Source organism: Ambystoma mexicanum, chromosome 10 (genome assembly GCF_040938575.1).
Source record: "Ambystoma mexicanum isolate Mex_15411 chromosome 10, UKY_AmexF1_1, whole genome shotgun sequence".
NCBI classification, from domain to species: domain Eukaryota; kingdom Metazoa; phylum Chordata; class Amphibia; order Caudata; family Ambystomatidae; genus Ambystoma; species Ambystoma mexicanum.
In genome coordinates this window covers 641,482,218-641,507,455 of record NC_090932.1, presented here as the reverse complement: position 1 = coordinate 641,507,455, position 25,238 = coordinate 641,482,218, and the positions used below count along the sequence as shown (strand labels likewise).

The 25,238-nt window shown below is 44.4% G+C and overlaps 1 protein-coding gene across 1 annotated transcript in view; it reads left to right on the top strand.

Moving 5' to 3' along the window:
- Window positions 1–25,238, top strand: part of ATP6V1H (ATPase H+ transporting V1 subunit H) — a 478,140-nt gene that overhangs the window by 406,557 nt on the left and 46,345 nt on the right. Inside the window, exon 13 of the mRNA XM_069618225.1 lies at window positions 12,779–12,892. Within this exon, the coding sequence (XP_069474326.1) occupies window positions 12,779–12,892 (114 nt within the window). The remainder of the gene's footprint in view (window positions 1–12,778; window positions 12,893–25,238) is intronic.

Here is a 25,238-nt window from a genome sequence, read left to right as displayed (position 1 = left end):
CCGCACATATTGTTCCTATTTATAAGAGAGGGTTACGAACTTTGGTCAAAAACTATAGACGGATCTCTCTCCTTGATGCAGACTGCAAGCTTTTTGCATCTATGCTTCTTTGCCATCTCAACGTCTGGATTAAGGAAAATCATATTCTCCCGAAGCAACAAACTGGTTGTAGGGCTGGCCACTCAACTAATCTTAATGGCATCATTCTAACTGCCCTACAAAGCACTGCTTGGGGTAAATATGATGGTTCTCTTTATGTTGCCTCTATCGATTTGTCAAATGCCTTCGATTTGGTAATCAGGTCAAGACTCTGGGAAAAGCTAAATAAATGGGGGATCCCAGCTGGTCTTCTCTCTCTCATCATGGCAATGTATGAGAATTTGGGGGTCCATATTAGGATTGATTTGGCAGGAACACTGTCTAGAAGGGTAAGGACTCGTATTGGAGTTAGACCGGGTTGCTCTTTAGCTCCCTGCCTCTTTATCCTCTATATTGCAGATGTAGGTGAATTTCTGGGAAATACAGGCATGGTGAGGGCAAAATTGGGGGATCTCAGGCTCTCATGGTTGGCATATGCCGATGATTTTCTTCTTTTTGATCATACCAAAGTCGGTTTACAGAGGCTCATCTGTAAATTTGAAGAATATGCCATTCTCAATGGGTCAAAGATCAACCCGAGTAAAACCCGTACAATGGTCTTTTCTAGGGGAAGAAAAGGTGTGGAAAATAGGTGGTGAAAATATCATCAGAGCACACAAAACTCTCTATTTGGGTTTTCTTATTCTGGCCCAACCATCGGCGAATGAACTAAGATGATTTCTCAGACACAAATTGCTCCCGCTCATTTCCCAATCCATAAGGTTAGACAATAAATATTGCATGTTTTCCCTCAAACCTGTACTAGATTTCTTCAAGGGAAAGGTTACCCCAAAGTTACTCTATGGAATGGAACTCCATTATTTGGAACTTTTGACATTCTGGGACTCTCTTGAGGGTATCTATTGGAGGAAAATTCTGAAACTGCCAAACTGTGTTCCAATAGTGGCCATAAGATGCGAACTGCGAGCTAGGATTCTCTGGAGAGTTCTTACTTTTCTCAGCCCTGCTCTCTCCCAAATCTGATACCCTCTATGTTGATGTGGGAAAGGTGATCTTTTCACAGGGACCCATGGATCAAAATCTATACCTTACTAGATTCAGTGATCTCTGTGATAAGACTTTGTCTGATCTTTCTACTGATAGGGATACTCTGCTAACCAATCCCAATAGGGTTAAGGAATGTCTATTTAGTCATGACTGGAGCAATACCCTAAAATAACTCCATACCTATCCTTCTCTCTGTGACTTACAATTCGATCATAAGAAGAGAGGTTCACTTTCTTTTATCCTGACTCAATTCCCAAATCGTTATTACCGTGTACTACTCCTCAAACTTCGATGGAATATCCTTCCGACTAGGGAAATTCTACATAGAAGGAAGGAGTTTAATGATTTGGACCCGACATGTTGTTTCTGCAACACTCCTGGGGTGATTGAGTCTACTCGACATCTCTTCTTAGAATGTGCTGCCCTAAAAGGTCTAAGGGACAAATACTTACCTAGATTTAACACGTTGGGCCAATTGGGGGCAGATAATTTTATCTGGTCAGTGTGTTTCTATAACTAATATTAAGGATGGGCTTGCTGTGGTGGGTTTTATTAAAGCTCTAGATTTGTACGCCCCTCCTCTCTGATTAATTTGCAAGATGAATTTTATCTAATGCTTTTTTTTCCTTGTATTAATATAAAATTTGAATTTTCTGTGATATTCCTGCTAATATTAGCCTGTAAGTAATTTGAAGATGCTTTCTTAATTTTAAATTACCTTGCTGAATTTTAAACTGCACTGAATCTTTTAAAATGTGTTCTTTTTGTGCTATGACTCTTAATTTCGGAATTGGGATCTTTTTTTCTTTTTTCAATTGTACTGTTTTAAATATGTCTGTATAAATGAAATTTAGCTATAATGTATGTCTTTATTTTGTAATTTCTTTTGTAAACCATATACAATAAAATAAAATAAAAAATTAAAAGAAAATTGAAACTTGAAGGTGTACAGAAACTGCTGTTGAGGTATTATTAGTTGGCCCCTTTGAGTAACAATCTCTAATAAACCAGTACTTTAAACTTAGTTGTCCACCTTGCATGGATCATCATGGAAGGCCAATTTCCTTGCATTAAAACCATTCCTCCCTTAAGTCAGGGCCACGTGTGTTGGCATTACGAAATGGACAACACTATTTTCTACTTGTGAAAACAGGGCAGCACTCTCTTAGGTCCTTTACCATTTGGCGATAGCCCTCTGGACTCGGGCCATAGAATAGGGAATCTTCCTCTTGCCAGTCGTTTTACTACTTTCCAATTCTCAGGCAGACTATCTGAGCAGGATGAGAAGCGATCATCACATTGTGGAACTCCACACCAAGGTTATCTCCTTTTGGATCCTACAATCGTACTCCGGTTTACAAAGAAACTCATGAAGAATCATAACTGCCTAATGATTTCTTGCTCTTTTGGCCCATTCACCTTTGGTTCTGTGGCAGTCTCCTACCTGGCCACTAGTGTTTTTAGGGTGGTGACAAGGAGGGTGATGTACTCCCACTAAATCAGTGGAGGATGGTTTTAGGGCTGGTATGAAAAGGATTCTCTGGGCACCATCCTTTGGCACACATCAAATGGCAGTCACACAACCCGTCGGCATGATAAGAGGCCCTTATAGGGCCACTCAGAATTCAGGGTCTCCCCAAACTCCTAATATAATCAGGGCCACATTTTCTAATAAGAATCAATGCAGACAACCTTCCCATGTTAGAGAGCCTGCTGTTCCCATTACCCAGATTAGCTTTGTTAACAAGGTACACATCAAACACATGCTGTTACTGTTGTTGAGGAACCAGTGGAATCAATAAACCAACATCAAAGACCTAGTGGAGCTTTACCTGGGATGCGTGTACATGCTTGGGAAACAATGTTGCCAGTCCATTCTCTACAAGAAGCCTATCCTTTTGCGACCAAGACCATGTTACAATTTCAAAGGGAAAAGCATTTCCCGTTGTCCTGGGTGATGCAGTGTTTTTAATTCATTGTCCTTTCACAGTATTTTCACTTGGGAGTGAAAAGAAGTTGGCATTTAAAGACAAATGGGCATTTATTTCAGACACTGGGGTCCTATACACGTTTATAGGGTTTACCAACTTTTATCCCACACACTAAGCAGTCAGGCACGCTGTACACCTTCAAGCCTATGCTTTTCAGCAGCAGGGTTGAGTGAGTGCATTTCAAGATGGAGGGTAGGGAAGATAAAGGTTTGATACATTCCCTAATTTGCAAAACACAACCAGAACAGCCAATTGAGGTAAACCTATCACAGCCCATCACACAATTCCAGAACGCTGAGGTGCAGACACTCACATGGAGCCCAGCCCAATAATATAGAACATAGACCGTTATAAAAACCCAATTCCTCATTCTGACAGGGAGGGTGATTGGAGTAAGGAGGTCATGGTTTGGATAAGGAGCTGGACTAAGCAGTGTGGAGCAGGAGTTGAGGCGCCTGGAGGCCAGAAAGAGGGGCAGCTAGAGAGAAGCTCATTGAATTGAAAGAGGTGTATAGAATTAGCAAGGATGTGGTTGCATTATTGAGGAGGTTGGGAAACCTCAGGAGAGTGGCAGTCGAGTTAAGGAGTTGGTTGAATACTATCAAGAGACACCAGGTGGGTTTAGGGAGGTGGCTAGTACGTGTGTGTGCGTGTGTGTGTGTGTGTGTGTGTGTGTGTGTGTGTGTGTGTGTGCATGCGTGTGTGTGTGTGCGTGCGTGTGTGCGCGTGTGTGTGGTTACAGTTGGTGAAACCGAGGTTGGTGATGCTCTGGAGGAGATGTTTGGTGATATTAAGAAGGAGGTTGGCCACTATCCGTAGGAGACCTTTTGGGAGTTTATGGAGGAGATTTAGGAGTTTGAGAAGATGGGCAACATTGAAGAGGTTGGTGAGAGTAAAGAGGACACTGGTAAACATCTGCTGGAGGAGGAAGTTCTTGAATGTCGAGAGAGGCTGTCTGCAGTATTTTAGGAGGTAGGAGGGTGAGTAAAGGAGAAGCTGAAAGAATGGCAGAAGGTGAGAAAAGAACATCAGAGGTTATTAGGAGAAGAATGTCAAGCGGTGAATGGAGAAAAGTGGAGAATTGTGATACTGAAGTGTTCTGTGAGGGACGTGGCAGGAATTGGGGAACTAAAATCCAGAGGGGGAAGGGTTCTTGGAAGAACATCTTAAAAAGGTGGTAGGAAGACAGGAGAAGTTGATAGTGGTGGGTAGTAGAAGAATCAGAAGTTGGAGATTGTATGGAAGAGGTGGTAAGAGAAAGGAAGAAAAAGGCCAAATGGAGGCGATTGAGGTGAGGCTAGGAAGGTTCGAGAGGGCCCTTCTTGCGCTCGCCAGTTAGAAGAATTGAGCCCATGGCAGAGCAGTGACAAGGGAGATTACAACTGTAGTAGAGAGCTGATAAGGATGGGGAACAGGCCCATAGCAACAGGAGGTGCTGGGCCCTCCTGACCATTCCAAAAGCTCAGGGAGAGGGTGAAGCCTGCAAGCTCCAGCTCCCACTCAACCATAAGCTATTGGCTCTCCCTCCAACTCAGAGAATAAACCCAGTGGGCACTCAAATTGTGCTCTTAAAACAAAGGGTCTGGGAACCTTAAAACAAGCGATGAAGAATTGAAGGAGCGGTTCGGGAAAACCTGCACACAGGAGAAACAGAGGTGAAAAGGTTCCGGATAACCTTTCTAACTGCAACGACTAAGGACAGACATCGGAAATCCTCATTGAAAGTGGCACAGAACCATTAAAGCCGACTCAGGGCTAGGGTGGGAGCAAACTGTGATACGAGGTATGAAACTGTATCTACTAGTAGAGAGACATTTGAGTTATCTTTATCCACCCCTTCATCACCTGACTCATCCTGTACAATACATCTTGAAAACAATTCTCATTGCACTGTACTTGTGGTTTGACTGGTCTGTTGTTTCCTGTCACCTAAGGGACAGTTCTTAAAACAAATACTCACTATATCCAACTTGCATATGTGAACTCTCCAAAGAACCTACTGTTCTATCAAGAAGGTCCTTTTCCTACCCCGTGTGATGAATCCCTCTATATTGTCACTTCTCCCCAGGAGGTGGTACCTTCCAATGGGGCAAGGGAGGTGAGGCTGCTACCAGGTAGTCCCCCTGGGAATGGCACTCAGTGGGAGGATCCGATGGGTGGGGACCCTCTCTCTGGGAGAAGTGAGGACTGTCGAGGGAGAACACAGTATACACACCATCATGCTGTCAGACATAAGTCATCCAACCGTATGATATGCCTCATCCTCATTATCCTTCTACTAACTTCCTCATACATAGTAATTATGTATATCGGGCAGATGAGACTATGACGAGGAAGAGGGAATGTGGATGAGTCCAAAAGCACTGCCACAAGGAAAAGCAGCGCGATGGCAGACCGGCTTTAGCAAAGGAGTAGGCACTGACTTAAATCTCTTTCTGCTGAACATCCGAAAGCTTGACACACTGACATCAAACAACATCTTGTTCCTAGCCGTTCTGGATCTCCGTCCAGCTTTTGATAGTGTCAATAGATGGAAAATGTGGAAAAAAACTGAGGTCATGGAAGTGCCCAGAAGATCTGTTGCAGGCAATTATGGCTTTACATACTGACACAGCAATACGAATATGACTCACTGCGGAAGGGAAGCCAACTGAAAAGATAACAGAGAAAGGAGTGAAACAAGGGTGTCCCTTCAAGCTTTATCTAGCTGATCTTCCAATGGCATTCAAAAGTGTGAACATATTTCTGCCGAGAGTTAAATGATCATCCTGTTTCATGGAGTACAAATGCCAACGATCTGGTGTTAGATATGACCCAAGTTGGCCTACAACGGGTAGATAAACCATCTCCAGGAGTATCTAAACAGAAATGATCTAATAATAAAGACAAAAAAATCAAAAATCTTTGTTTTGTTCGAATCCAGGGAAAAAAGGGCAACTGTTCTGCTGGAAAGCAGGAAATAAGCAACTCGAAATAGTCTATTCGATATCTGGGAATTCCATTTTTTTTTTTTATTTATTTTGTATAGCGCACAAACCCCAGAGGCATCTAGGAGCTTTTAACTTAAGAGATTGGTTACATTTGTTTCTTACAATGAAGGCAGGTTACAGTTAATGCATGCTGCATCAAAATATGCAGTTACCAAATAGGTAAGATGCAACTTGATTAAAGATCACATTTTGGAAAGTCTCACCTCATGGTACGGGGTGCTACATCAAAATATGCAGTTGGAGAAAGTAGGGGCTATGTGTGGAAAGCTAGGGAAACATGTGGCCGGCATGCTGGGGGAAACTAGTTGTGGGGTGTTAAAATGCAGTTTTAGGCAGTCGGCACAGTAGGGCGAGATGGGAGGTGTGGTAGGCCGGGGTGAGGTGATATTGATAAACTGGCGGCGGGGGCTAGTGCCAGCAGCTCACCTTAGTGTAAGCAAGATAAGAGGTAGAGAGGTGTAACGGGCACAGAGTGCGAATAGGGGGCACTAAGGAGTAGTACACAGTGTGGGGGGCCATGTGTGTGGTAGACCAGCACTAACTTAGTGTCGGCATGACAGGGAGTCATAGCAATGAGCAGAAGGAACCTTTTCATGTATCAGACAGGCAGAGGTAAATGAAGAGATAAGTGAATTGAATTATATGGCACATGCGCATAGAGCTGTACCTCAGGTTGCAATACAGCACTGCAGAAGAGTGAGTAAGAGTCACATGCGGAGTAGTCAGAAGGAACCGAGACACCGATCAGCGCGGGTTCTTTTTGTTGTTGATAATTTAATAATCCGAGAATGGACATGGATTCAGGACATGAAAGCCAAGATGAAAATGTTAGCTCTGCAGGGCAGGATTTTACATGAAAAATACATGAAATGTACAATGAAACCGTTAATCCTGTTCTTCATCCAGAAGGTAACTGCATCAATAACATTTGGTCGTGAAACGGGGCTACATTTAAATTGGGCAATATGGAATGTCCTGGAGGGTCAGTTTTGGAGAAAGGTTTTACACCTACCCAACATGTGTGCGTATTGTAGTGATTTGGTATGAACTGGGGCTACAATCCCTCCAATCAATAGTTTTATGGAAAACACTGTAATTACTGCAGAAAATGCTAATGTCATCCTCAGCCAAACCGTACCATATATTACTCCTACCATCATCTGGCGTGTACCCAGGGCTTTTAAATATACGGTACAAGAAGTGTCTAGTACAATTGAACCATTTGGATGTACCAATTGAAACTTTGAGAGAACCGCTGTGCAGTAAAACAGAAGCTAATCAACAGAGACTGGATAGAGACTTTTAATAAAAGAAAGAATTATACCACCTCGTTGGATCTAATGTGTGAATCTTGAGTGGCAAAATGCACCATTAAATATTTGGTGAGATTTCCGAGTCTGCACAACAGAGCTCAATTTCTACGCCTTAGACTAAACTTATATCCGACCAAAGAATTGCAGTTTAGGGAAAACTGGGCAGTTCGTGGATAATGTGTCGATTCTGTAAAGACGCAGTGGAATCAGTAAGACATCTGGTAACAATGTCCAGTTTTGACAAATGAAAGATTCCTTTTTCTGGAAAAATTTGCTCCCAGGAGCTTAGATATCAACGAGTGGTGGCAGATTATTCTGTAGTGAAAAGACCAAATGGCTACATATGCTATAATTGATTTCATAGACTTAGTTCTAACCAAATATAACATCTCTAACATCTGTGTGCATAGACATAAAATATTGACAAAAGTGATAGTTGATTCAGCCGGATGAGGTGATGAATGTTTCCATTAATATTGAAAAATCGGAAGGTAATGGATTTCATGGTTTTAAGTGATAAAGAATAATGGAATATTTAGAGGAAATGTAATACAAAGTTTGTAATAAACTGAATTGCAATGAACGTTTAAAAAAAAGTAAATGGTGATCGCCTAGTGCTCCCATTCACCCCCTTGCTATCAAACTAAAAGGTCCACACCTCTTCTAATAAGTCCTCAGCCCTCCCCAGGCCTTTACTGCCTTCCTCCTGGCAGCTGTCCTTCCCTCTCCAGCAACCCCCCCCCCTGGCATCAGGGGAGGATCAGCAGGCACTTCTGCTTTCTTCGAGTCAAACACAGTGAGCTGATCCCAAACCCTTTTACAGGCAGGAGGCTTTGGAGTATTTTGTAAGTTTGACTCTGATTGGTTCTCCCCCCCCTCCTCCCCCATTGCTCTTGTACCCCTCACTGTTAGGCAGAATCCAGTGCAGTTCCCTTAGGGAGCACTAGACCAGATTAGGACTACAGGTGAGAGCACAATAAATCCCCTTTGGTATCAGTCTGTACCACAAAGATTTAGTTGGTAGCTGTGGCTGAGCAGTCAGACTTGTCTCAAGAGGGAGATGAGCAGTATTCAGGGTTTACACAATAGGCCCACTAGACTATGGCACAAGGAAACGCTGACCAAAGCTTGTAGTTAAAAAGTAAATATATATTTATTTTATACACCTCTAATCAAACACATCTATCACAAGTATCAAGCAAGTTAAATTAAGTCAAGGAAAAATATACACACTCCCTATATAAATTGCAGACCAAGTGAACCAGAGTGAAAACTGAGCAAAACTACACACAAGGGAAAACACAAGTTATTCAGAGATAGCTTCTTATACACCCTAGCAACACTTCCAATTAGCTTGTGACCCAGTTAGAGCAAGACAGTGCATCAATATAAGCAGTACTTAAATGAAAACTGAGCAAAATGGCATTTCACAAGATTCAACAGTGGGAAGGAAAGGGTAGTCATAAGAAAGGGGTGCACCACACAGTTCGAATGGAGAATCAATCTCGAGAAAGCAGATCTAACAAATGTGTTCAGAGTCAATAGGCCTGTGCCAAAGTTAGTGGTACAGGGCAAGGGCACAGGAGCAAAATGTTCTCGTAGCTGCATTCAAGTCTTTGGTTAACGATATTTGAAATGGTGGTTGCAAGAGTTGAAAAGACAATGTTAAGAGAGAGGAGCGGCCAACCCAACAGGTAGGTAAAGGATTTAAAACACCTTTAGCACTACCACGAAGAAAGGCCGACCTGGCGGAACAATGTACCTTTAAAGTGAAGCAGTGGCTCCTGCGGTGGCGGTTGTTCCTGGTAGTTCCTGCAGTTTGAGGGGTCCAGCAGAGGAAGAGAGGCTTTCGTCGTGGAGGAAGATTCGAGGTACTGCACTACCCCGGGATGAAAACAGCCGTGGTGCTGCCAAACTAAGTTTAAAAGGTATGCTCCTTTTAATCACGGTCCTGGTCGATAGCTGCTTGGCTATCCGGTCTCCAAGTGCAGGGCACTGGCGATTCGACCACAGCAGGTTTGGGAAGGCGATTGGCAAACTGGTTGGCCCCACCAGTTTAAGGGAGGAAGGCTCTTTCGGATATAGATCTCCTCTCGTTGTGTGGAGAAAAGTGGTGAGACGCTGCAGCAGGGCTTCACCAGTGGTTCAGTCGTTGCAGGTGTCTGTGGCTTCTCTCCTCTTCGGCTTCTTAGTTCCAGTGGCGACGTCTTGCTCTTCCAGTCCTCAGGACCCTGATTTTATGCAAAAACAGCCCCATTCATACAGCCTAGCTGTCACTCACACAGTGGAGTGGTCATCTTGGCGGGAGACCCTCCAGCCTATCAGGATAGAGTGCGACATGGGTTGTGGAGGCAACCCTGTCCAGGGGTCCTACACCCCCTCCCACACAATGGACCCACCCCAGACTCAGTGGCGCCGGAAAGAGGGCTTCTGGGCAGAAGCCCGCCAAACGGACGAACAAAGGATCCCCGACATGGGTTAGGATTGTAGAGAAAGACACGAGAAAGAAGTTATATTAAAGTTCTGGCAAATAAAGCCCACTGGAGCAAAGTTAATATTAAAATGCACCAGCGGTATATTGGAGGCTGTCAGAAAAAGTGGTAGCCTCGAACAATGGGAAAATCCCATAGAGAAATATTCACGGTCGAATATTTTTGGTAGTAGCCACTGCCACCAACCAGCCAGAAACTTTTGAGAGGGGTACTGTACGGTACCCTCTCGAAAATGAACATAGGGGAAAAACTATTAACCCCTTCCAGTACCTCCATAGTAAGATGGGTTGTACTGGTTTAGTTCATAGAAATTGACTAGTAAAGTCAATGGGGACTTTACTTGCCATGGGAGACAGTAGTCAGTCCCAGGGTATGGAGTCTATGTTTGGGGGTCGCTACGACACCCCAGTGTCACTGCACTGAGGGTGTTGTGTAACACAAGTGAATAAAGATGGTTCCTATGGGTGAGAGAAAATCCCATAGGCATTAAACATAAAAATAGCCTAGAACACACATAGCAAAAATGCCTAAGAGTGGGAAAAAGAGTCTCACTCTTAGCAGGTAAAAAGAAACAAACCCTTCAAATCCAGCAAAGCTGCTGGGGGACTCTATAGGTAAGGGAACTGCACTGGATTCTGCGTAACACTCACCAGAATGGTTTAGTCATTTCAAGAGTTTTAATTCCCTTCATTAAAGGCATATTGGCTAAGATCAGTGATTGGTTCATAATATAATGGTATCTTTTAGGGTTTAACAGGAACCGTAAGATTTCATAAGAGTCTGCGACAGCAGCGTCATTTTGGAATTTGCTTCCTTGATGATAGAGGCTCTCTTCTGCCAGGTGTAGCATCTCCCCTACTAAGGGCGCTGGAGTTAATTATCAGCGAGCAGCCCACTGCTTATTTCTGTATCTCAGTTCTTGGTCCAGTCTGCTACCTCTTAGTGCATTCTGGGAAATTTTAGTTTTTAGTTTCAAGACTGCAGAAGGTTGTTATTGTGGCCAAGTTACTGCGCCCCTGTGTGGGGATAGTTAACCAACGGAATCACTAATTATCAACTCTCTGGATGGCATGTATGGAAGTGGCAGAACCTCTATTCGACTACAACCCTGTCTCCCCCATATCAAGGGTTATGAGAGCCTCGGAATCCCAACGCAAGATAGAAGGGATTTGATATGCATAAAATGCCACCTCTCTGCTGCAACTGCTTACAATCAGCTGGAAAGTGACCAGGTGTATGTTTGCGCACATGTGTGTGTATATCCAAAAATATACATACTCACCCACTTTAGTGCAGTTTTTATGCTCACACGTCCATCACTACATCATTTTGATCTTATATTTTTCCAATATTGCCTTGGTAGCAATCCTTATATTTTCATAACACATGCATCCGTGCATCACTCGAGAATTTAGTCCTTATATTTTGGACTAAACACGCATCCATACTAATACCAAGTATTCTTAGCGTCTGCAACCCATTCCTCTGTCTGCAACATCTGTTCCTGCTTTCCCACCCTCTTATCTTTATCTTGGCCAGTAGGATAGCTCGGGGCCAACATGCTTGACTTGGAACCAAGCCAACACTGAGCAGCATGGGTTTTATACCCGGTCCTGCACTTAGAGGCTTTACTATGGCATGAGGTGCAATATAATTAGTATTCTTTTTTTTTTTTTTAACCTTACACCTTTTCACACACTTTTCCAGCAGACTATCCTAAGGTCCGATTTCCCGGGTCAGAGGCACAATACACCACTTTATGAAGAGTAATAAGCACTTTGAAACTACTATGGTGGTGATTTGGTGCTGTAAAAAAGCCTGTTAATATAACCTAACATATTGCAGTGTGCCTTGGGTGAATAGGTTCCAGACACATAGTGGAAATGGTACAGGATCATTGTAAACCCTTCTTGAACAACTTTGTGCATTTCTACCTCCCTGGTGATGTCGGCAAGCAGCATTTTGCTACACTTAAGAAGATTGTGTTATGGAATGCAAATTACTTGCAGTGGCAGTTCAAATGTAAGAATCTACTATTTCTGGTTTGCGGGTTGGGGAGCCCTCCTTTTCCAACTTCTTGCCTTGGTGCAACAAGACTCCAAGAACCAGTATTTTTACATAAGGGCAAGGGACACCTACACAACAGGGGACTGGGGAATTCAAAGTAGCACAAGCAAAGGGTTTTGGTCCCATTGTATTGAAGTTAAACAAAAATGATGTTAATTATTCAAATATCGCAATCAGATCTGGTGTGGGAATCCTTGCTTGCTTCATTAACACCTGCCCTCAGTTTTTGCTGTGTGAACACAAAATATACATGTAATTTCCTTACCATCGAACAGGGATTCTATTAAATCAGAAGTCCAATCCTGAGAGAGTTAGAGTGTGACAGTGCTTTATTACCTCTCCAACTCTGCTTTAAGTATCCATTTGGCGCCATATATAGTCTCTGTATGAGTTGTTCGTATTTTGCGGAGAGAGGTCAATGCAGTATTTGCTGTTCTGCTGCAGTCAGTCAGAGCTCAGGTGGAAAGCAGCTAGTGCAATGGCTGTTTGCAGTGCGTGTGCATGGCCATGCTCCCAGCAAGCATTAGCCCTAGAGCTCTGCTTTATGTGGTTCTTGAGTTTATGGATCCTTACGTTGGTATTTTTTCTAGAGCTATTCAACTGATAATTCAGAACACTTTCGATATTTCTATTGTTCCACTAAAAGCATTTGGTGCTGTACTATTTGTAAGATTTGCATATAATGTTTATATTTGTTCTAATGAACAACATGCAAAGTACCTATGCTACTTTGTGATTCAAAATTATCTTTACTAAATAATTTATTTCACTATTTTCAGAGTGATTGAACAACTTGGTGGGAAGCAACTGGTAATGAATCATATGCACCATGAAGACCAACAAGTCCGCTACAATGCCCTGCTCGCTGTGCAGAAGCTAATGGTTCACAACTGGTATGTGACTACTTTCCTTTCCATGCCTAGATCTGCATGGGCTGGATTTTACGTCTGTATTTCTAGGAATGTTCTATGCATTATATTTGTATTTTGTATTTGTATTTATTTTATTTATAGAGCGCACCAGGCCCGAGGGCATCCGGGCGTGTATATGTTACAACATGATAAGGCAGACGTGGCAATACAATTACAGTTTAAATTACGGTTTAAAATTACAGTAACATTTACAAACATATGCATAATGCAGTGGTTTGTATTTGTGGTTTGTATTTTGTGGTTGGTCTAATAACTTAAGGTAGTAGGCTTGCCATTCAAGATTTTTTAGTCTTTATTAAGAACATACTGTTTTTCCTTTTAGTTAAGAAAAAGAACAGTATGTGCCCTGATGGAACATTTCAAAATGTTCAATAGCAATTATGAAAGTACACGAAGAGAGAACACATACCTAAAGTCAGAATCCACAGCTCAGCAACATTACATATGATACAGTAGCACAGAAAGTGACATAGCTCAGGATCAAGGCACTTCCAAACCACACTGGGACTACAACATAAAAATAGTCAAAGGTACTGATGAAATTGCTTGAGTTGGGACTTAGTTTACAACAAAAGGCCAGATGGAGTAAGGGAAGTTGTGGCTTTGGATACCAGGGTTCGCTCCGAAGTCCCTGTTTCTGGAGCTTTCCACACAGACACTGGGGTACGCCCTGAGGTCTCCCTTTCTGGAGCTTTCTGTACCGAGCCACGGCTTGAGGCCCCTCTCAAGGGAGCTACATGTACCAGGCTGAAGCCCGGGGTTCCTCTTTTTGAGGCTAAGGTCTGTACCGACAAAACCGAGAGACCTTCTTGTCTGTGAGGTGGATTCCTCAGCATTCCCGCACTCAGGGACGCAGTGATACCGGTTCTGTCAAGGGGGCAAAGAGGGCGGTCATAGACCGTAACTCTATTACTGGCTCTGCTGAGGTTCCTCCTCTGGAGGCTAATTTTGGGGCAACCTCAAAGATGTCCAGTAAGCATCCGAGACCCCCCAGTACCGGCTTTGCCGAGGATCCTTGTGTCAAGGCTAAGGTGTCGCTTAAGTCCCCTGACTAGCCTGAGGAGGCGGTTGCCTCATCTAAGCATGTGACGCAGTTCTCTTCAGGTGTCGACAAAATGGCGGCCCAACCCTCATGGTCCACGGTGACCATTTTGGATTCTTCCCTTACACCTACACTCTCGACGTCGGGTGCTGGGAACCTTCTTTTTGGGGCTAAGCAGCCGTTTCCACATCAGATGGACAGTAAAAAATCTATTCCGCCCTTCTTTTGACTGCCATGCTCGGATGCCGCTGCCTGGTCATTGTGGACCCAGTCTGTGGTGAGCCTTCCTGGCAACCCTCCTCATTGAATTCATGGGGGTATGCGCCATATGAGCGGCCTCTGCCCACCCCAGCGCCTAAACCTTCATCGGAGGATGCATTCTTCGGGAAATTTCAGAGGCTCATGCACTCTGACCCCATGAACAAGTATTTTAAGGGTCTTTTCAAGGAAATATACCCTAAACCTCCTGGTCCACCATCCAACTGTGGCTGTTCGACAGCTCCTGCGATGGTTCCACCTCTTCCTCTTGGCCCACCTCCAGCTCTTCCTCCCCTACCTCTGCTGTCTCCCATAGAGAAGACACCGGCAGAACGGGGTAGCACTTTAAAACTTGAGAAGGTCCAGCCGTCTGCTACCGATTCACCGGATGACACTCAAACAGATTAGGATAGCGATGAGCAGCCCCGCTCTGTCAGAGCATTCCATGACTGGATCCTGGATATGATGGCCCTCCTTGACATTCCAGTACCTGAGGCCCCCGCTCCACAGCAAGGAGTGCTTTCAGGAGCATTCACCCTGTCACCACAAGAGTGCACCGGCCTGTTCCTCCAGAAGGACATTTTGCCTGAGGCACGTAAGTTCTGGGATAAGCCCCACACCAGGCTACACATCAACAAAAGAATTGATGCCTGTACAGGCTTCACACCCCTGAGGAGCCTTGGCGTCTTGTCCGCTCCCTTCCTCTAGGGTGGTAGCTGCAGCCACGCTTCAATCCAAGCCGGCCTCGGCGATCCCGACGCTGCAGCTCAGAGTCTGTCCAAAGAAGACAAGATTCTGGACTCTTTGGGCAAGAAAGTCTTTGCCAACTCAGTCCTCCAACTTTGTCAATCAAATACTGAGCTCATCCTGGCACCAGCTAATCTGAGGCTGTGGAAGGAGTTGGCCGATTTCCAGCAGTGTATTCCTGCTGATATGCTAGATGATTTTAAGGCTGGTTTGTCGGACGCCAGGGTGTTGGCACAAGATCTGCTGGAAGCTGCGGCACACCATGTAGATACCTCAGCTCGAGGCCTTATGGTGGGAATTGACACCTCCCGCCAGTCATGGCTCCATGCAGCAAAGTTTTTGAAGGAGGTGCAAGACAAAGTTCTGGACCTTCCCTTCGATGGCAAGGAATTGTTTAATTCTTCTACGGATGAGGAATTTACAAAGACTAAGGCGAGCACCCAAACCGCCAAATGTTTGTTGGTCCTGGCGAAGGTCCCAGCTAAGGCCGGTCAGAGTCTGTCTCGATCCTTCTCTGGCTTCAGGGGTTTCAGGACTGCCGGACGCGCAGCACTGAAGCTCCAGTTGGCGGCACCCGTCAAAAACAACAGCAGGGTGGTCTGTTTTTCTCTCGGCCATTAGCCTCCTCTCCAGGGACAGGTAAGTCTCCCTGCTGACAAATCTGCAAAATTATATTTATCGGTCGCACGAGACTCCGGTGGGAAGACAAATCTTGCCTCATCTGGGGGCGTTGCAGACCATCACCGAAGATCGGTGAGTTCTGTCCATTGCTCTGGCAGGCTTTCGCTTGCCCCTCCTGCCTATCCCACCCTTCAATACTCCCTTCTAACAGATCGGGGCGCCCTCCCTCAGAGCCGAGGTACAGAAACTTCTAGACCTCAGTGCGGTGGAACCTGTTCCCCTTGAGGAGCAGGGGGAGGGCTTCTACTCTCGTCTGTTCATAGTGCCCAAACCCAACAAGGCTGGCCTGCGCACTATCCTCGATCTTTCCCAGTTCGATCTTTCTCTTCCCCAAGAGAAATTCAAGATGATAAAGTTCTCTCTTCGGAAAGGCGACTGGCTCAGTGTAGTGGACCTTCAGGACGCGTATATGCACCTCTTGATATGGATGCTGCATCGGAAATATCTGCGGTTCTCCCTGGGAGGAGAACATTTCCAGTTCCGTGTACTCCCCTTTGGTCTTAGCTCGGTGCTGCGTGTCTTTACGAAGATGTTGTCGGTCATCAGAGCTTTCCTTTGGCTACAGGGTGTTCATGTATATCCGTATTTGGACGACTGGCTCCTACCCAGCCCTTGTCCATTGATGGCTTTGAACAATCTCCAGTCCCTCCTCCAGCTCCTGCTCCATCTGGGGCTGTCTGTGAACTGTTGGAAATCTTCCATGATGGTCTCCCTAGACGTGATTTTCCTGGGTTTCCGTTGGAACACTGTCAATTTCAGGGTGTACTTGATGGCGGACAGGATTGCGGATCTATTCGCCACGTGTCCGCTCTTCATCCAGTCAAAGTACATGACGGCTTGGTGGTTCCAGAGACGTCTGGGCCTCATGGCTTTGTGCGTACTTGCTCTTCCTCTTGCACGTCTAAAAATAAGGCGTACTCAGCTGGCTCTTCAGAGCTCTTGGTTTCAGGCTCTGGACTCGGATTCCAAGATTATCCCAGTTCCATCCTGCATGACGGCGGATCTGCTATGGTGGTCTTAGACCAACATTCTTACCGTGGGGGCCTCCTTTCAGGAGCCCTGCCCACAAGTGACGATTACCACAGACTCCTCCCTTTTGGGGTGGGGCGCGACGCTATATCATCTCCAGGTTTTCGATCTATGGACGCTGCAGCACAGGCAGTTTCATATAAATTATTTGGAACTCCTGGCTGTATTTCTGGTGCTGAAAGCTTTTCAACCATCCATCACGAACAGGTTGGTGTGCATCCGCATGAACAACTCGGTGTTGATGTTTTATATCAACAAGCAGGGTGGCATCAAATCACCACCTCTTGAGGACCTTGCCATTCAGATTTGGGAATGGGTCATCCACCACAGCATTTGGCTACTGGCGGTACACATTACGGGCAAACAGCGGCCAGCTACGAGTGGGAACTGCACACGGAGGTCCTCTCCACCATCTTTCGCCAATGTGGCAGAGAAGTGGATCTCTTTGCGACTTCTACAAACAGGAAATGTCCTCTTTATGCATCCAGGAACCCTAGGGGACGCTCTCGAAATTCCGTGACACAACATGAAGGCCTATGCTTTCCCACCTCTACCTCTGATTCATTGGTCACTCTGCAAGCTCAGAAAAACATCGAATTGCACTCTCCTGTTCCATAGGTCCTTGGTGGCCAGCCAGATTCTGGTTCTCTGAACTCCAGCATCTGTCGATTCTTCCTCCGATAAGATTGCTCTTGATTCCCGACCTGCTTCACCAGTGCAATCAGCAGATGTGGCACCCATCCTCGCAATCATTCAGCTTGGCGGCCTGGTGCTTGAATTCAAATCCTTAGCATAGTTTAACTTGTCCGAGGACAATATACACATTATCCAAGCGGCCAGGACGCCTTCTACGAGGTCTCAGTGTAGGAGCAAATGGCTCCATTTTTGTAACTGTTGTTTGGCTAAACATCTGGACCCCAGACATGCTACAATTAACACTGTTCTTTCGTTCATATCTCATGTGGCAGCTTCAGGCATCCATGTCTTGTCCAGCAGGACCTACTTGTCGGCTTTTGCAGCCTTATTGTTCACTGACACCTTTTCCTTTTCATTGACGAATCCAGTCATTAAAAGGCATTTTTGCAGGTATTTTACATCTTTTTCCACTGGTACACAATCCTCATCCAAAATGGGATTTTAATGTGGTCCTCACCGCTTTATGCCATAAACAATTCGAACCCATGGCTACGGCTGATCTCAAATACCTTTCATGGAAGGTTGCATTTTTGATTGCAGTGACTTCAGCAAGGCGAGTAAGCGAGCTTCAAGCTTTGTCTGTGGAACATCCGTTCCTCACGTCCCATAAGGATAAAGTTGTGCTCCGCACTCATCCTTCTTTCCTACCTAAAGTAGTGACTGATTTTCATTTGAATCAATCTATCTCATTACCGGTCTTTTTTCTGAATCCGGCTTCAGACGCCGAGAGAGTATTGCAGAATTTAGAGGTCAGGCGAGCCCTGAAGTTCTGCCTTGACAGAATGACTGAACTTAGGGTCTCCTCACAACTTTGTTACATTCAGAGACCCGAAACCTGCTTCAAAGGCTACTATCTCCTGATGGATTGCCTCCTGTATTTCAGAAGCATATACCATTCAGGGCCTTCAGCATCTGAAGGGCATTCATGCTCATCTTGTACATGGCAAAGCGGATGCTGTTGCCTTACAAAAGTATGTTCCTTGGTAAACCATTGCCAAGGCGGCTATGTGGGCTTCCCGATCAGCTTTTTGTAAACATTACTGCTTGGACTTGAGCTCCAGGGCCGATGCCCAATTCGGCCAAGCTGTTCTTAAAAACCTATTTCAGTAAGGAGTTTCCATTCACCCGTATTTCCGGTGAGGAGTGCTTGGGAATCTCCCACAAGTATGGAGGAAAGGATACGGGACGTAGGAGTATAACAAAGTTACTCACTGTAGTGACTACCTTACTCCTAGTTCATAGTCCCCCTTGCTCCATATGCCCGCCCGCCCGCTGTCCCCTCTAATAAGTATCCTCTATTATTGCCCAAATGGTCGCAGACCTGCTGATAGAAAAGGACTGAAGGGTGATGCGCAGAGCGGAGCTCAGGAGGCCAGGGTTACGGCTGCGTGCTGTACCCCGCGTAAAAATAAAAGGATACAAATTTTCGTTTTTTGATGCTTTTTGACAAAAGTGCTCCGGTCCGTCCCGAAGGACGGAATGTGCCACAAGTATTGAGGAAAGGGGACTATGGACTAGGAGTAAGGTAGTCACTACAGTGAGTACATTTGTTATTTTCACAGCAGCATGTTGAACTGATCGGTTCATATCTATTATTCTCTGCAGGATCTTATCCAGTCTCTTTGCCAAGACCTCATGATTCAAAATCTTACACAGACTCATCAATCTGCAACCACTGGGTAGAGGGGCTTCCATCCCTTTCTTTAATATCATTGATTTTGGCATGTCGCAGAAATTCTGTCCATTCCATTTTTCTTATGTAATATCCATTCATTGCCTCATAGACTGTTTCAGGTATAATCTTATAAAATTCCAGAGAAAAGCCATTTGGGCCAGGGCATTTTTGAATATTCAGATTAGCTGCTGCCCTCAATAGCTTCTGGTAAGAAACCCTCCTTGAAAAAATCCAAGGTTCCTTCCATTAACTACTGTATCTGCTGAGTACAGCTTCCCGGGGTTGTATGTTATTCCCTTTGGCTCCTTTGAATCATGCATATAGCTTTCTCATTGTTTAAGATCTGGAGCCGGTTGGCTAGCAGCCTGCTACCCTTCTCGCTGTCTTCATAATACTTACGTCAGGTCCTGAACAGAGCATACTCCACCTTTTGGGTCAATCATTTTTTTAGTTCACATTTCTTGCCAATCAGTTCTTTGTCTTTCCTCTGTTAAGTAACCGGCATATTGCACTTCCAATCTCTTGATCTCTTATTTCTGTTTCACTATTTCCTGAAATGTATCCACCTTTGTATTACTGGATAATCCAATTAGACAGCCCCACATATAGCATTTAAGTCTGTTGGACCTTTCTGTTCTCCCCTAACTGTGCTTGCTCTATTATTTGTTTCTTAATTTCCAAGTTGCGTGGTATTCCGCTACCAAGATGGGGATTAATTAGATGCATAATTGAGGACAATTGACGACACAATCTGTGCATGGTTAGAAATGTGGATATTCCCTATTTTGCTATTCAGGCAGTTTTGAATAACCCTTCCATACGATAGTATCAAACCTATTCAGAAATATGCATCACATGCCCCAGAGTAAAAGCTATTATCTGTCTGTTGGTCACTCCAGCCTTCATAAATAAGGCTTCTTCATTGCATATAACACATCAGATCACATCACCACGCTTACTCTCTTCTTTACACCACCATTCAACTAGAAAACAGAGATACTATGACACCATTCGGTATAACTGTTCACATACTAACATCTACCGCATACTCCCCATCACTCTAAGTAAACACTGCTGGTTACACACCCCCCAGCCAGGCGTTCTCCTCAGGCCTAACACAGCCACACTCGGTCTGGATAAATCCTGCCAGAACGAACACATACTCCTGATCTCTCAACCACCACACCTACCGCTAAGAAGCAGCTATTACACGAATGCTGCACCAGCTGCACACATATCCGGTGCTCACACGCACCTTGACTCTCTCCACTGACCTGAACTCCGGTTCCCAAGGGCGTTCAATTTACCAGCACCTTCAGGCCATAACAATGGTACATAAGGCGCTATATAAATGCAAAGTAATAGAACATAACATAACATTACTCCTCTCAAGGCCTTGCATTCCAGACCAGAGAGGGTTGCAAGGAGGGAAGTGCCCTTGACTTTTTCAGAGGAAACTGTTACTTTTACGAGCCTTTGAGAATAAGAAACATAAGACCTGGAATTAAAGATGAAGAAACCTGCATTGTGTGTTGGAGGTACCCAGGGCAATGCTGCAATGATAGCCAAGGTGGGAAGGAGCGTTTGACGCTGTGGTACTGTCCTTGGCTCCTATAACAAAGCAGCACCAGTAAAGTCAGCACAGCCGGTGAGTCAGGTAGACTGATAGCAGACCGGTCTGTGTTGGAACCAAGGGTGCAAGTGGCAACATTGTAAGGAGAAATCTGAATAGAACAATGTATGAAGTGTATGTGACGAGCGACGCAAATATAATTGAACATCAAGGGAGTGACTGAACCTTTGAAACCAAGATTGATACTGTATACAGAGTGGTCCGGCGCCACATTGGTGCTCATTCATAGGTCTCTGTTGGGTAGCCAACTGAGAGGTGGCAAATGTAAAAAGAAATTGTGAAATCAAAGTGGTCCTGCAACGGGTCAAGCTAAACCGTGTGCACATTCAAAATTCTTCAATAGTTAATACGAACTGAAATTGGTCCGAGCCCGGCTGAGGGAGACTAATTGTGTAAGAGGCAGGATATGAGCCTGCTGAGGGTGATCCAGGATGAACTGTGAGTCACCCGAGAAAGAATATTCTCTGAACAGTGGAGAAGGGGAGCTCAGCCCCGAAGAGGGGGATCCAAAGTAGCGATCATGGTATAAAAAGGGACCTGAGCCCGGCTGAGGGGTATCCAGGAGGAATAGGGAATCACCTGACTTGAGAACGTGTAAGAGGAAAGGAACTTTTTATTTGTTTTGGTACATCAGGCCCTCTGAATCAAGATACTTTTGATAAGTAAAGAGACTTGGGCGCAGCAGGCCCTGATGCTGCTAAAGGAACTATTATCCTCATGCCGAAGAAGCCAGAGAATGTGCTATGCCCGGGTGAACTGCCTTGTCCTGTGCTTAAAACTTGGGGAAGGCTGAACATCCTGACATATAATTTTTGTGAACACTTCTTTCTTTTTCATAAACACTACCCCACTCTAGTTGTATTTAGAGGTAAGGATTTGCAATTGTTCTTTTTAGTATAGGCCCTTTTATTTTGACGAGACTCCACTAGAACTGCCTTATTATTTGATGATCGTAGCTTGCATCTGTAGATTTAGGATTAGATGGGCGTTTATCTTGTTGATGTTCAATAGATACTGTTGAACTGTGGTCACTTGTCTGTCTTACTGTTGATAGCATGCATTCCTTACATTACACAGTGTTATTACCATCTCCTGCACCTTTCATTGATTTGTCACTATTCTTGCCTCTTTGTTCCACTTGTGTATAATCACTGTGGCAGGCAGAATCCTACACAATAGTATTACCACCACTTAGATTGAGAGTTTTATATACAGAAGAAAAACCTGACCAACCCAGATTATGCGTAATTTCATTGATTCATTTTTTAAACTCGTCTTCTGTATCATTGTTACAACAGCTTCCAATTACCCCAGGTATGAGAGGACCTTTTCCCGCTCAATTGGGTTCTTTAACCCATTTAAATTCAACAACACAAATTTCAAGATCCCTATAACGTGCCCCCCTTTTCCTTGTGTTGGATAACTCGCTACTTTAGGCATACTGAAGGATTGGGTCGTACCCTGTATGCCATGTCACCTTTGCCACAGCATTGGCATCGGCTCTATCAAAGCACATGTGTCGTAGAACATACAATAAAATGCCAAAAAAGAACATCCCGCTCATCAACTCACCTAATCATAATCAACACACATTTCCTCTCCCCAAAACTCAACCTGCTCTTAAATATCCCTTCATCCCTTACCTTAACTATTATATAGCTCCAGGTCCTTCCGATGAACATTCTTGTAAAGCTTTCCTTCCCATATCTAACCTCACATTTTCATAACCATTAATTTCGTTCAATCCCCTCATCCCTCCAATCCTCTTGCCTCCCCAGTCCTGTCTAATTGTTCAGAATACGTTCTGAATCCTTTCCGCTCCCCATATGTTCTGTTTTCTATTCCGTTTGTTCAGTGTTGCCCCTCTGGTATACCTAGCTCCTGACCTCCTTGCTGGTGTCCTCGGAGGAGCCGCCCCATACATGTTCTTAGCGAAATAGCTGTGTCAACTTGCAAGGGGTTCTGCATCTTCTCACAGTGTGGTCCGCAAAGTAAAGGACCGTCGTATGCGTCATGAACCTCCCCACAATCCCCCTCTTGAGTGTAATGGACCAGGCATCTGCATCTTGCAATTTCTCTGCCACCAGACACAGGTGGCACCATATTGGCCATGAAAGAAAAAAGTCAAAATAAAGGGGAGGTTAATTATTAAAGTATCAAAGAATAATTTTGTGTAAGCTCCATCCATCTAATGGTAACAACGTATCAGGGGGAGGAGGGGCGATTACTGACTCCACCGTAGTCCCTCTCCGCCATCTCGGAACATCTTTAGGCTTTTCAGTACTCTTGACCCACGTCTGGCTGGAATGCTCTCATTATTGTAGACTTTGTAAGCATGATCTTGATAGTAAGGTCCTGAGAAAGCATTTTGCTTTTTTAAAGGATGTCCTCTTCACCACCTCTTTAGCGAAGACTGGATACATGGCAAATGGTGTATTTTTGTAGTATATTACCATTCTGATAGAAGCTGCCTGATCTCTGTGGGACATGCCTGATCACATCATGGTATGCAGAATCAGAACACTAAGAACTCAGGTCTCAACAGAGTTCTAGAAGAGAGGACTGCAATTGAACCATAACTGTCCAGCTCTCGTTGCTACAAGCAGTCTCCCTCCTCTTTTCTTCCTTGTAACGCATTTGCATTATTATATATACTACCCATTAAATATACTTATATTTACAACTGCCTCCTGCTGATTCATACCTTACCCCTGCCCCGGTCCACTTCATTTGGCGACGAGGATGGCTCCAATTGAACTATTGCCTCATCATTGTGTACGGAGCCGCTCCGCTCATGCCCGGGCATAGTAGCGGCCCCGTCTTCTAGTTCCTGAAGGTAACGCTTCCCATTTCGTCCCAAATATTTCACGCTAGCCCCGCGTTTCATTCGCTCCATATGCGGCATGTGTGAAATTCGATTGATGTTGCTGGACCGTGCTACACATCACTAAGCCGTCTTAGCCTTTCCTTTCGGCTTCTTCCGTTTACACTTCTAATCGGATGTCGCGCATGCGTTGAATGCGCTAAAGAAGGAAGGCACCTTTAAAGGCACAGTACGCCGTTTTTCTTCCAACGCAAGCCCGCGTTTCATACACACATTGAAAGCGCTGAAGAGACAGCACATCATCGAAGGCAGAGTTACCTGTTTTGTTTCCATCGCAATTTCATGGAATACGTTGTGTTAACCACTATACAAGTGGAACACTCTCCTCCTGATTTATATTAAGAATCCATTTCTCTACTGATAAAAGATGTATTTAACATATTTGCTTAATCAAAATTAAAGACACACATACGTGTAAGGATTCTGTAGGGAAGCGCTGTGCACATCACGCTTCCTGGACATTACTGTGACCTACACACAGCATTCAGGCAGAACTTGAACTTGCGCAGTCTTGCACTTTACGGGGCCTTAACTGAATCATACATACACAATCTGTGTTCTAATAAACACAAATTGTCATGGCATTTAGCAGTGTGCCTCCACCTGCTTTCTTTATGCCTAGCACTGATGAACCTGCTTTGCCTTGGAAGAGGTGGATAAAGTCCTTTGAACATTATGCAGGAGTGATTTGTGGTCCCAATTGTAGTGCAGAGAAGAGGAAGTCATTACTCTTGCACTGTTTAGGTCCTGTTGGACAAGAAAAATATGAAACACTTCCAGAATTACCAGAAGAGGAAAGTGTGGACCTAAATGAATACCAGCGAGCTGTAAAAAAAATTGACAAACATTTTGAGAAGAAGGTGAGCATAATTTTGGAACGTTACAAGTTCGGCAAACGCACACAGGAGGAGGGAGAAAGCGTTGAAAAGTTCGTCACTGCATTAAGGAAATTAGCAAAGTCATGCAATTTCAATGAGCAACTGGATGAGAGACTCAGAGACCAGTTTATGTTAGAGTGTCGCAGTAGCAAAGTGAGGGAAAGATTGTGGTCTGAAAGTGATCCTTCCCTTGACACTGTTCTCCGAGTGGCAAAAGAAGTAGAACACACGGAAGAGTGTGTTAAAGAATTGGAGAATAAGATGAAACAAGTAAAAATAGGAAGCAGCAATAGTAAAATGCATGATACACCTGACGAGGAGTCCATTTCCATGATCAATGATAATACCATTAAGAGGAGATCTGTCACCAAACAATACAATTTGTTGAGAATGGACAAAAGATCAAGCAAATATGGTCAAAAAGGTTCATCATACGAAGTTTCTAAGAAAAACAGTCCAGAGAATCAATTAAGGAAATTGGGGAAAAAAGCGCCAAGGAAGGTGTTACAGATGTGGCAACGTGAATCATTGGGCTGATGACCCAGATTGTCCAGCATTGAAGATCATTTGCAACAAGTGCAAAGGGAAAGGTCACTTCTCTAAATGTTGCAGATCACGTGATAATGCCATGAACTGGATAGGAGACAATTCTGATAGTGATCGCAGTGAGAAGGAAATTCAAGAGGATTGCGTATGTACCATAACTGATGATGATGATGATGAGGAGGTGTTGGAAAGTCCCAGAGCTATGGTGTCCATTGATGGCAATGAAGTATGTATGATG